Source organism: Aythya fuligula, chromosome 16, assembly GCF_009819795.1.
Source record: "Aythya fuligula isolate bAytFul2 chromosome 16, bAytFul2.pri, whole genome shotgun sequence".
Lineage (NCBI taxonomy): Eukaryota > Metazoa > Chordata > Aves > Anseriformes > Anatidae > Aythya > Aythya fuligula.
The window spans coordinates 5,849,036-5,861,159 of record NC_045574.1 but is presented as its reverse complement, the minus strand read 5'-3'; the positions used below and the strand labels follow the sequence as shown (position 1 = coordinate 5,861,159).

The 12,124-nt window shown below is 42.4% G+C and overlaps 1 protein-coding gene across 1 annotated transcript in view; it reads right to left on the bottom strand.

Moving 5' to 3' along the window:
- The window catches only part of TOP1 (DNA topoisomerase I), a 65,682-nt gene that overhangs the window by 16,322 nt on the left and 37,236 nt on the right, over nucleotides 1-12,124 (bottom strand). The window contains exons 4-8 of the mRNA XM_032198233.1: nucleotides 8,134-8,260; nucleotides 7,470-7,528; nucleotides 4,675-4,770; nucleotides 3,321-3,396; nucleotides 2,206-2,303 (exon numbers count right to left, since the gene is read on the bottom strand). Coding sequence (XP_032054124.1) covers nucleotides 2,206-2,303; nucleotides 3,321-3,396; nucleotides 4,675-4,770; nucleotides 7,470-7,528; nucleotides 8,134-8,260 — 456 coding nt within the window. The remainder of the gene's footprint in view (nucleotides 1-2,205; nucleotides 2,304-3,320; nucleotides 3,397-4,674; nucleotides 4,771-7,469; nucleotides 7,529-8,133; nucleotides 8,261-12,124) is intronic.

Sequence of the window (12,124 nt, the reverse complement as noted above, 5' to 3'; positions counted from 1 at the left end):
CGTACATAAACATCAAGACAAAAGACGAAGTGAGCCTCTTGAATTCATCCCTTTTTTTGGTCCTCATTTGGTTTTAAACAATAAAAAACCTGCCTGTGGTAGCTCTTGATCCTAGAGCAACGTTCTGCAAATGTTTTGGCAGGAGCAAGGAGAATGGTATCTATCAGGAAAACCACCTTACTAATTTCAGCAGAAACCGTGCCAATCAGTCACACAGGCTCCTTATTTAAACCTCACACCAAATCCAAGAAGGCCAGGGTGACTCAGGAAGGTAGTTTAGGATTGGTTTTCATTTGGAATGAAAACAGAAAATTCTGACAAAAACCAGAATATACCTCAGGGATATGTTATTTCAAGGTAATTAACTTATTCTAACACAAGGTGGGAAAAGTGCTCGTAAGGTGTGCTTCTGGATCTCATATTTCACGCTGACAGGGTGTGAAAACGACCTCTAAGAAAGATCTCCACATGGTGATGACCAATGCCAATGCCTTGGGAACGGCTAGCATCAAGCATCCATGTAAGTGAGGATGAAAATGATCAAGGCAGCAAGCACTTGAGGAAGCAGCCAAAAAAAAGATATCAGACTTTCAGAAAATTGGCTCAGATGGAACATAAAATGCCCTTAAGAGATGCAATTGAAGTGCAGATGAAACCCTGTCCAGCAGACTTGCTATACAAAGCCACAGATGGATGACACGAACCATCAGCAGAAGGATGCAGTTACCTACTGCCAGGTTTTGCGAAACGTGCTTTCAAAGGCAGTTTTCCCCTCAACAGTAAGCACAAATCTCAGAGCTTAACACATCTACCTGGAATTGTGCTGCCGAGGCAGATGAGGGGAGAATTGTAAGGCTTTCCAGTACAGCTCTGCTGTTGAAGGATACAGACTACAATAAAAGGGAGCTGTGGTATTAGTTATAGTAAAGTCAGACAGAACCAGCAAGGAGAGCTGACACAAAGTCAAAAAAGACAGATCATTAGGCTTAAAGAGACCTTCAGTGGCTGTCTCTCACTTCAAGTTTCTTCCATGTCAAAGCACATTGAAAATATGCTGTCAGAGGGACTGAGGAAAAGCAGACCACTAAGAAAAAAAAATCAGAACAGTTACGGGGAAAGGCCTGAAAATGAAATTTCTAAGAAGACAAGTACGAAAAAATACTCAAGTGCTGATTTCTATTTGAGGAAGCTGTAGCAATCAGAGGAATATGCAGACTATGAACACTGCAAAAGGTTTTTTTTTAAGGTGAATCAATAATAGAGACAATAAGGGTGTGTGCACATGCTCGTGTACACATGTAAAAGACTGAGCCTGAAAGGATTTAAGGGAATGCCTTTGCAATCCTCTGACACCACAGATCTATTTAGAACTGCCAAATGATCTAAGGAAAGAAAATGCTCATGGAAACAGCTCCGAAAGGTCATAAAAACACATTACAGAAGACTACAGGAGTGAAGAAAACACATACACTTTTGAAAACCACATACACAGTAAATCCAGGGAAGTACTAAGGTCTGAACTTCAAAACACACATGTAATAACTTCAAAACACACAAGTTCCTCAAATCTAGCATTAACAATAGGTTATATTACTGTGGATAGTTAAAAAAATATCTAGCATCTTTCTCATAGAGCACTAGCGTAGGACAACAAACCATGAAGTTCAGATCCATTAGAAAAGGCTCTAAAAATTTAAGTGCCAAATAAAACAATGTCAGTTAGTGATTTTACTTTAGGATCATGGGCAAGAAAGCACTTTCCATTCAAAGCTTATTTTCAAAATTCATTTTCCAAATAGCCCAAGCTTAACTGGCCACTTGACCAGGTACCTGAGACAGGACCGGTTTTGAGAGACACACACTTGACATCCAACTTAAACAGCAGGGTGGACTTGTTGTAGACTTGTGGGCCAGGTTCTGTGCACAAGAACATCAGTAGCTAATCGTTATGGGTAGCCTCTATGTTCTACAGATAGAAACTTTTTTTGTCTTTGGTAGAGCAAAAAAGGGATTTTCACTTCTACTTGAGAGGATGAACACCCTGAATGAGAAGTTTATTTAAAGCTTATCAGAAAAGTAAGCCAATTATTCAGAACAAATCCTCATGAATCAACAAAAAGTCAGATGTGCTTACTCAGTCAGCATGGGAGGTAACAGGGAAAGTGCAGGTGCAGAGGGTAGCAGACATCATCAATATATAGTTACCATTTCCATTTTTGCTCCTCTTCTTTTTTCGGCTTCTTTCTCTTGTCTGCTTCAGGAACTTTCTTATCTTTGCTCTTAGCTTTCTTTGCTTTGCTGTCCTGTAAAATGAGTACGAAGCTGTTAGAACAAGCTACCACATCCCACTCCTTCCTCTTCTCCCAGGAAAAGGTGCTTTAAAACTAAACAACCATCTCTTGGGATGCATTAGTTTGGCCACAAACAACTGAATTACCGAGGCCTAAATACCTAAGTGTGCTCTTAGACCATCTTCTTAAGTCATAGTCTACTGCTGGCCCCACTTCAAAGTTTTAAGCCAAATTATTTTGCTATAGAAGTGGGGCATGTTAAGCGCACAAAGCCAGTTATTGTGCCTCACCTGATAAGCAGCAAGTCTGGGCCACAGTAACACGATTGTTCAGTTATAGGAACACCCTCCTGGGCCTGCATGAGTTGTATCTACTCTGGCAAATGCTACAAAGCACAGCTGTAGCACTGTAAGGTGGCTTCTGGGAATGTATGGTACACGTTCACTATAGAGACACTTCTGTTAAAAACTAGAGAATAAACCATGCTACCAGAGGCTGCCTGCAACATGTGCTTCACAAGGGTGGCTTTGCTAGATGCAGCAGCACAGACCTTTAGTCTCAAATTATGGCTAACCTCTCAATGCCAACTCCCTTTCCTAATTTCCATCCTAGGCTTCATCTAAAACCTGTGTCTTTCTAGCAGCTAATCTAGGTTTCATCTCCTCTGCTTCTGAACTGTGCTACATCATTTGTGCAACTACCAGATACTGTTAATAAGGCTCCTCTACCCTCTACAAGCTTCTTAACAGAAAGACTGAACTGCCAAGAACAGGCTGTGAGTTCATATTCCAGAGGCATCTTCTCCATCTCTTGTTTTATGTCTAGGAGAGAAGCTTCTCCTGACTTTATCCATTATGGCACAGACAAGTTAACTCGCACAATCAGCGTGGATCTACCACATGCAGCTTTGTCCCAGGACTGGTCCCTGCCTTTTTTCCCTTGAATCAGATTCCCCCTGCTCTACATAATTCAACACCAAATTGTCAGTCTTGCTTTTCTTGCAAGAAATAAGCTTGTCTTCTGCATTACCTCTTCATCCTCTTGTTTCCTTTTCTTTGCTTTCTTTATGTCTTCTGTTTTGATTTTCTTGGGTTTGTACTCAGCACTGTAAGAACAGAAACTAGCTGATGAAAATAATCAACTTTTGAGTATAAAAATAAAATCATACACATACAAAACTTGTGTGCAAGTTCATAGTATTACTGGCATATTTAATCTCTAAAGAACATAATTTTGTGCCCTGCTCTTTCAGAAGGCTGAATAATCCCTATCCAGGAGAACAGCCTACAGAAAACAAACAAACAGGGGCTGTTGCTGCAAATAATTGTCCAGAACTTTCAGACTGCTGAAGCACAAATCTTCCTTGAGGAAGAACCCATTCAAGAGCATTAGCAGGCACCCAGTGATTGCATGGGATGGGATAAATCAGCAAAAGCTTAGTGGCATGTTCCCCTCCAACCCGCTGCCCCTCTTCTAGTCATCAGTCTGGGATCTGCCCACAAGGCCCGATTTTTGCATCCCCCACTAGTTTGAACAATAGCAAAATTGACTGCTGGCAAATTCTTAATCTTTCCATTGCAGGCACAAGATGGGAGGTCATGAAAACTTAACAGAAGGCAGCAAATGATTACACAAAAGAAAAGATGTCACACCCGTCTCTCTTGGAAACTGAGAACTACCACATAGGAACAGAATGCTGCTATGGTTAAACTCCTCCAGCCCTTTAACTCGAGACCTCTAACGAGGTCACACCATCTGAAAGTTGGACGTACATGGATGGTGACAGATCGCAGCACGATGGAGCAGCACTTTTATTTTACTGGGTGAGCTACTATATATCAAACATCATGAGTATTTTTCTTTCGATTTAGACAAACCCTCAGCATAACCCACAATGTATTTAGAACTTTTTAAAACGGAATCATGTCAAGCAGCGCATGCAAACCTCCTCCCTACCCTGAATAGGCTGACTGCATTTTCTTCCTCTTGAGCAGTTGTTTCCTCATCCAACAGAAGCCACTGCAGCCACTTAGCTAGCATTAATACCTCACTTGTTCAGGTTTAGGCTTTACAGTCTTCATCACTGTCTTTGTTCCATTTACCTTCTGCGTATTTTTCTCTTTATTATTATTACTTACTAACACTGCAGTAATTTCCAACACTCTCTGCAGAAGCAGATAATGGTATTTTTCCATAGACAGCACAAATACTACCCTTGCCCTGCTCATAGAGCTTCTCACAGAATAAGGCAACTGGTCTCAGATCTTCAGTCCCACATCTGAACCAGCACATGCTGAATATCTGATCTCCTACCTGCTCCCTTAGTGTTCTGCTTTTAAAACTAAAGGCAAGCATTCAAGTCACCAGTACCCAGGCCACTTACTCATCATCTTCTCGAGGTCTCTTGAGTGGTTTGGAGTCCTCTTTAGGAGAAGCATAAAATCCATCATCATCTGGTTCATCTTTAATACGTGGCGGACTACAAAAGGAAATAAAGGTGGTTCTAAACTTCAAACAGCAAGATTCATAGCAACCAACACCAACTCAGTTTAAGAAATGATAATCTGCAAAAAAGACACGTCCTTCCAGTTCTGGTCTGGGTTGTCTTCCTCAGACCCCAAACACCTGAGGTGCATTGTTCTCCGAACTTCCACAGAGAGCACAAGGAAAAAACCTTTCAGCATCTACACATTTGCTATTTCTCAAGCAACGCCAGGATCGATTTCAACAAACAGCTTGGATTTCATTGTTTCTTTGAGGTTCTGAGTAAAAGCAACTGTAGCACTTCTAAAACAAAACTGAAATCCATGCGTGTGTGTAGTCACATAGGAATGTTACGTAGTTTCAGCTCAATATCCTTACTGAGCCTGATAAAACTAAAAGATCGTCAAGTAAGTAGAGACTTTAAAGCTATTCTCCTGAATGTTTTGCCAACTAAATATTGAGGCATATGAAAAGCAGAGAAGGAAACAAAGATCTGGCAAAGGTAAATTGATTAGTCTATTTTCACTATCCAAACTGCGGGAAGCAAACAATCCTGTTCCTCTCAAACCACAAATATTAAATTAGGCTCAACGCTTTCAGCCATAATGTCCCCCAGACACCAGTAATAGCAGAAAAATACAGTATGAGTGGGTAGAGAGACTCTCTCTTTAAACAGGCTCATTATTTCTCGATTTCACAGAAGCATTTCACTTATCTTCATAAATAAAAAGACATCACAAAGAGTCCAAAATTACATTTTGAAGCACTTAGTGCTACTCTACTCAGGTACAAAAAGTAACAGTGCCATCTTGGGCTTTCCTATTCATATTCAATCCGAAATTTCTGTATCAAATTGACTCAGTTTCCAAGTCAACACACACGTTCTGCGATTGGGTGGAGTGGGAGAAAAAAAAGCAGCATTTTGCTTTGTAGATCACAGACAGCAAGAGACATTCTGGAGTCTTATTTTAGCTGGTAATGTGCCCATGAAGCAGAACAAGACAGTTTGCTCTTTCACAGCTGTAAATCCACTGCAGTGCTGGCAGATGCAACTCAGAGCAAACAGAGCCGTGCTACTGTAAGAAGCCATTTCTGCGGCATCACGTATGATCAACTAAGACACGAGTCTGCAGCACGCAGACAGCTGCAAAACATCTATGGTAAAAGAGATTTGTCCCATTTGTTTTCTCTTCCAGGCAGAAACCTAGTAGTACTGTTTATTAAGCTGTTAGGAATTTTATCTATTTTAATACTGAAACATTTCCCAATGTTTTGCAATAGTGGGAAATAAAGCATGAAAATATTAAAAGAAAGGAGCTGTATGAGCAAGCTGAACCTTGACTTGCATTGTTCCCGAGGTTGTAATATTGCTCATCCTACCAACTCTTAAAGAAGAAAATCAAAACCATCTGAACTTGTAAAAGAACATTTCAGCTGGAGAATAAGAATAATTGCCCTTAGCCAGATCTTGGCCTTCAAGAAGGCACAATAGTGATGATTCCTCCAGGCTTTTTTTTTTTTTTTTTTTTTTTAAACACAGAAAACACTCAGACCAGAAGAGGGCCCAGTTACTTTGACGTGAGAATATCCAATGTCCCTGACAAGGCTAACACATGCATGAAATTCTGCCAAATGGCAGAGGTTAGAAAGCATTATAAAAATAGTCTCCTACACCATGAAACACCTAAACATCATTGCTTTATTTCCAGAGTATCCTCCAAAAGGCCTGGAGAGGGCGCCTCTTTCCTGTGCCAAGCATAACTACGGAGTCTGCATTTTTAAACAGGAGTAAGAAAATGAAACGGATGAGGGCACATTCAAAATGTGGAAAGAATCACTAACAGGCACCGGCTAGACAGATGCCTTCTCCCAAACTCTCTGCATCCACAGAACATGGTGAGACAAGAAGGTTTTTTTTAATTATTGGTTTTCTAAGTGGACTCAGAACTGGATATAATTAAAAATACTTCCTGAAAACAGATATGGACACACAGACACACCTATCACACCAGATACATCTCCAGTATGTCAGTGGACCAGATGCACCACCTTAAAAATGTCACTGGTTAAGTGGCAGATATTAGCTGGTCAAATATTAAGAAAAAACATTTTTCTAACAATTACCCACTTCAGGATTTTAATAAAGTTATTCAGTGATGACTGATCCAACACCTAAGTCCAGGAAGCTCTATATGTAGGAGGAATTCAGCAGACATTAGAATTTTTCTGAAGGCACCTCATTTTACATAACCATTTCCCTTACCTGGAAAGGCTTTAGCCTCTAGTCACTTACATGAAAGACACTCAAAGGCAATCTGGACTGCCTTTACAAGGTCCCATCTCCAAAAGACCACTCGCAGGATTCAAGTACCCATTTTTACAGCTACAACAGAGATGCTTTCAAGTCCAGCTATCAATTTTTCCATGGTTCAATCTGTTCTCAGCAGAAATCAACTATTTGATACTTGGACAAAGCCAGCATGTGCAGGCAGACACCAGGTGTTCAACAGCTCCATCTCTAGTTACTAAGTCAGTGGATCAATTACCAGTTCCCTTAGATGGGAAGGATATATCATCTGAAGGGGTCAAAAGAATTCACAATTTTTTCCCCAAGACCATGTGAGAGTAGTCAAAACTGAGCACCTAAAAAGCCCAAAATGCTACTTTTTTCAGATCATAGACCTTATTTCTTACCTGGAGAAACCATTTTCCTTTTCCTTCTTTATCTTTATATCGCCAGAAGATGATTTCATCTGAAAAGCAAGAGAAGCAGGAGCTGATTAGCACTGCCCAGAGCACCTTGTTTTTCCAACATATACCATGGTCAGGATACTTAATTTGCTGAAGGAACCAAAGGGCATCTTTATCCCCTGCAGTCCTGAGAACAACACGACGCACCAAAGAGCCAACATTTTCTGTAAGTACTAGTTGATTCAGTATTTTCTGGCCCTTGACTCCCAGCTATGTAAGGAACTGAAGTGTGTAATCAGTCCAACATTCAATGCTTGTCTGTTTATCCTCATACAGAAGGAATGAGATTAACAGATTTTTTTCCTTCCTTGTCTCTGAATTTAAGTTTGGCAAAGTGAAAAATACTAACATGGAAAAATGTAAAACAAGCAGACGCAGCTCCACTGAGGAACTGTTTCCATTTCCAATACCTGCAGATAAAGCCCTTGTATCTTCTCATCTAGCACTCCACAAAACACATCTCTCCAGTCATCAGTGTTGGGATACCTCTCTCCAGGTTCATAAAAACTCTGAGGCATAAATAAGCCACCTGCACCCCACTGACTTTTCACCATTCAGCAGTATAAACCAGAACTATCCTCTCATCTGTCCCACAGGAGACACCTACCTTCTCTTCCTTTCTCTTCTCCTTGTCTTTATCTTTGTGTTTGTCTTTGTGTTTCTCTGAGCTGCCATCTTTGTGTTTGGTTTTCTCCTTGTCTTTGTGTTTCTTTTCCGAGGAATCTTTGTGCTCACTGCAAGACAAGAGTGTACATTTGGGGACACTCGAAGCAACGTAACCAATACACCGAACCCCCAATGGTAAAAAGAAAGCCCACATCACTACCAACCCCAAAACGTAAGTGATAGCCTGAACAGGAAGATCCAACCCAGCCTCCTGCTACACGTCTTCCATTTTCCTCAGGAGGAAGAGGAACGCGCCACAAAACCACAGCCACCACTTCCCATCAGGAAACCCCCGTCAGCCTGGACTGCCAACGAAATCCACAACTGCTCCGCTTGAAGTAGTACAACGCTTCAGGTTCAATTCCCACCGTCTCTGCTTTTCTTCTTTATGTCCACAGAAAAGGTCACTGCAATCGAGCTGTCCATCCTGTCAATGCCCATGTGAGCTTTTGTTCCGACAACAAGTTTAACAGCCCTCATCTCTGGAACCAAGAGAAAATCGCTGATCTCCACTGTTCTCAAACAGATGGGAAAACCAGAGCGAACAGGATATGCGGTGTCCTTGTGTTTATGCAAAGTCAAACAGAAAAGGCAGGAATAACGCCGAAGTCCTCACTCGGAGCTGTTTCAGCAGCTGGGCCCCAGAACCACTGCAGGCCAGGACGGGGACGGGCACCCACCAGAGGAGCTCTGATAGAGCTCAGCCTGACATTACAGCACTGCTTGCCTAATGCCCCAAGCCAGAAAGGAGGAAAAAGATACCCCAAAAGAAAAAAAAAAAGAGGTACTTTTTAAACCCAGTTTCATCCCTTTCTGATTTTGGAGACGTTTGGGTAAATTCAGAGCGCATTTTCCAACTTTCCCCATCAACCAGAAAGCAAGCTAGGAAACATCCCCGCTTACAACTGAAAATGAGTTTCTTGTGGAATGACAGCTTGGAGCCAGAAAATGAAAAAATGCTCTCACCATACTCATGGTACAAACTGTAAGGACTGAGCACGTGGCTTAGTCGCATTGCTGCAGAAGCCAAACAACGAGCCTGTCAATTCAACGTGCCTCAAATACACACCCATACACAACGTGCCTCCAACACACACCCGTATGTATGGCTGGGTGCACTCCGGCATCACGGCGGGCTCAAGCAAGCCACAGGCACCGTGGAAGTTGGGCTCTCTGCTGCTGGGCATGGTTAGGCAGCAAGCAAGCTGCCTTCCTCATGCTGGCAGTTCACGCTCCTCCTCACACTTGCATGCTCCATCCCTGAGACATCGCTCTCTGGGGCCCTCTGCTCCGTCAGAAGAAGCAGTTTAATGCAAAGCTGTACCAGAAGCAGGCAGCTTCCTTATTTTGGTTATTTCAACACTGAAGTGAAGCCCAAACCAACCTGGGAGAATACAGCCCTGGAAAACAGCAAGCCTGGAATGCCAGGGGGAGGTTTAACAAAGACATAGGCTTCGAGTCTTGTTTCTATAAAAAAACAGACTGCAGGAGGCTTGGATGTTTGATGCCTACGGAAAGCAAGCAGCATGTTAACCAGCTCCCTTAATGCTTGCGTGTGACTAAGAGGAAGGCAACCAGTCACAGACACGTCAACCCACACCCAGCCGCAGTGTAAAGTCCAGCGAGGTTCAGAACCTCACGTAACACCAGCACAAATGGCCCTGAACCTACGAGAGGTTTCAATTATTCAAGCTTAGGGTAGCGCATACTCCAATAAATACACGCTGGCCTTCTAAACCCAAGTGGATAAAGTAAGAAAATTAATCTCTAGAGGAAATCAGTACCTTCGTATACTGTGTTGCATCAAAAGAGATCAGTAGGAAGAGAAACCAGTTTCATTTTTAACTCTCTAGCAACTTCTCTTTATACCACGTATAAAACTGAAGTGAAATGCCTAAACATTAAAAGGCCACTGGCAGTCTAGAAATTCTTGCAGACAGACGCACAGCACCACATGTTGGCTGTGAGTGAAGGTTCAACAACTGCAGACTATTCTTACCCAGCAGATCGTGTTATGTACACGGTGTGATCAAGACATGCAAGTACATACAGAACATCCCGACACTGAACCTCAGAAACCCAGGAGATGCCTGCTAGTCTTGCTCAGATTAGGCGTGCCAGTTTCTTTATCCTGTTTATTCATCGGTAGCTCAGACTCCAGATACCCATTTCGTTCTTCCTTTGCTTCAACTAGATTCACCGAGCAACCGAAAGCACAACCCCCCTGGGTGTTAGCAATCTTTTTTAAACTCAAAAGTCTGGAAATCCTGACCTGACGCCTTGTTCTGTTATCTGTATGCAAGACAGGCACCTCGCTCACCAAAGATTAAAGTATTTCAATTACAAACGTGTACCATCATACAGAGGAAAAACAAAAACAACGAAACACAGGGCTTAGATCCATCTTGCTTTCTGTAAGTCTGCTTACATCTCCTTTTTGACACTTTATTGTTCTTATTTGGGATTTAAATTCTACTTGCAACAACATGTTCTACTCTGTCAACAGTTTGCATCTCCAAAGCACAGTATCCACTGCCATCAATGGGGTTAGCTCTCTAGGGTACAGTTCATGACTGTGCCTGTTGCATTGGGAATTTGGAATAGAAAGATTTTTTTTTTAAAGGTAAGTTTTCAGAAGCACCATACTCATTCTCACTGGCAGCCAAAAGCACAAGCTTTCAGTGTGCTGAGTAGAGCCCAGGAAGTACACAAAATGTGACTAAGAACAGATTAATAGATGGCAATCTACACCTGCAAAGCTAAAACTGAAAAAGGCAGAAAATCCAATTGGCCTAGAAAAGCAGTGACAGTCTTTACGTTTGCCGAATGCTTACACGCTACTGCTGGAAGAAAAAAGTGCTAAAAACTTTTGGTGGCTTCAGTAGAAACCTGAATGATGTCCCTGTTCAGAGGGCCACCATCATGGCCACCATGAAAAGCAGTACGCAGGCTGAAGCTGACATTTACCATCGCTGGAGTCAGAAGCTAGAAGGCTGGATTCCTGATTCAGTCCATCCTCTTTTTTTTTTTTCCCTTAAATAAATCACAAGACCATCCTTCCTCTTTGCTTTGCAGCAAGCACTGAAGCAGATTTCTCACTGAAGCAACACGGGCTCAGATAACCCGAGATAAGTCGGTCTCTGGTTTCACTCCGCAGCTTCGTTTTCAAAACAACGGCCTTGGTGGCCAGACCTGAGGCCCTGGTTGTTGGCCCTGGTACGAGGCTGGAAGAAATCCCCCAGGTGACATGAAGAGACGAAGGCATGTGCTACTCGTCCCTGGGAGAGCCTGAAATCTGCGTCTCTTGATAAAGCTTGTTTGGGAACACACTGACAACAAAGTCATCGACCAACAATCCTAAAAGAAATGTTATTTTTCTCCAAAAGCAAAGCAAGTTTGTCACATACCAACTGCAGCCAGCAAGCTGAGCAGCTTTGGTCTTTCAGTTAGCTGAGACACTTATGCGAGCCTCCAGGGGAACACAATTTAACCACCACGCTAATCTCGACAGAAAAGAGGAGGCAACAGGATGCCTGCCTTACACTAAAGAAGAGGCTTCAGCCTTCCATCAGAAAGCTATTTCCAGACATCCTCAAAGCTATTATTAGGAGGGATTGGGAACAATTTAAAGATCCGAAGTCTGTCTTCCTTGCCAATTCAAAATTGGAGGAAAACTCACTTTTCTTTAAAAGCAAACAAACAGAACAAGTGAACAAAAAGGGCTCGATACCACAGGCACCCAGATATTTTTTATCCTGAATCCCTGTCTCAGAGCACTGCGGATCCTGTGCTGTACCTTCCTGCCGACAAAGCAGCTGCGAGTCACTGAAGTGGGACAGCAAAACCCCCAGGAGACAGGGAATTTCACTGCATGTGAGCCTGACGAGAGGATGGCTGGTGACAACACGCTTGTTCCCACGCTGTGTTAGAAA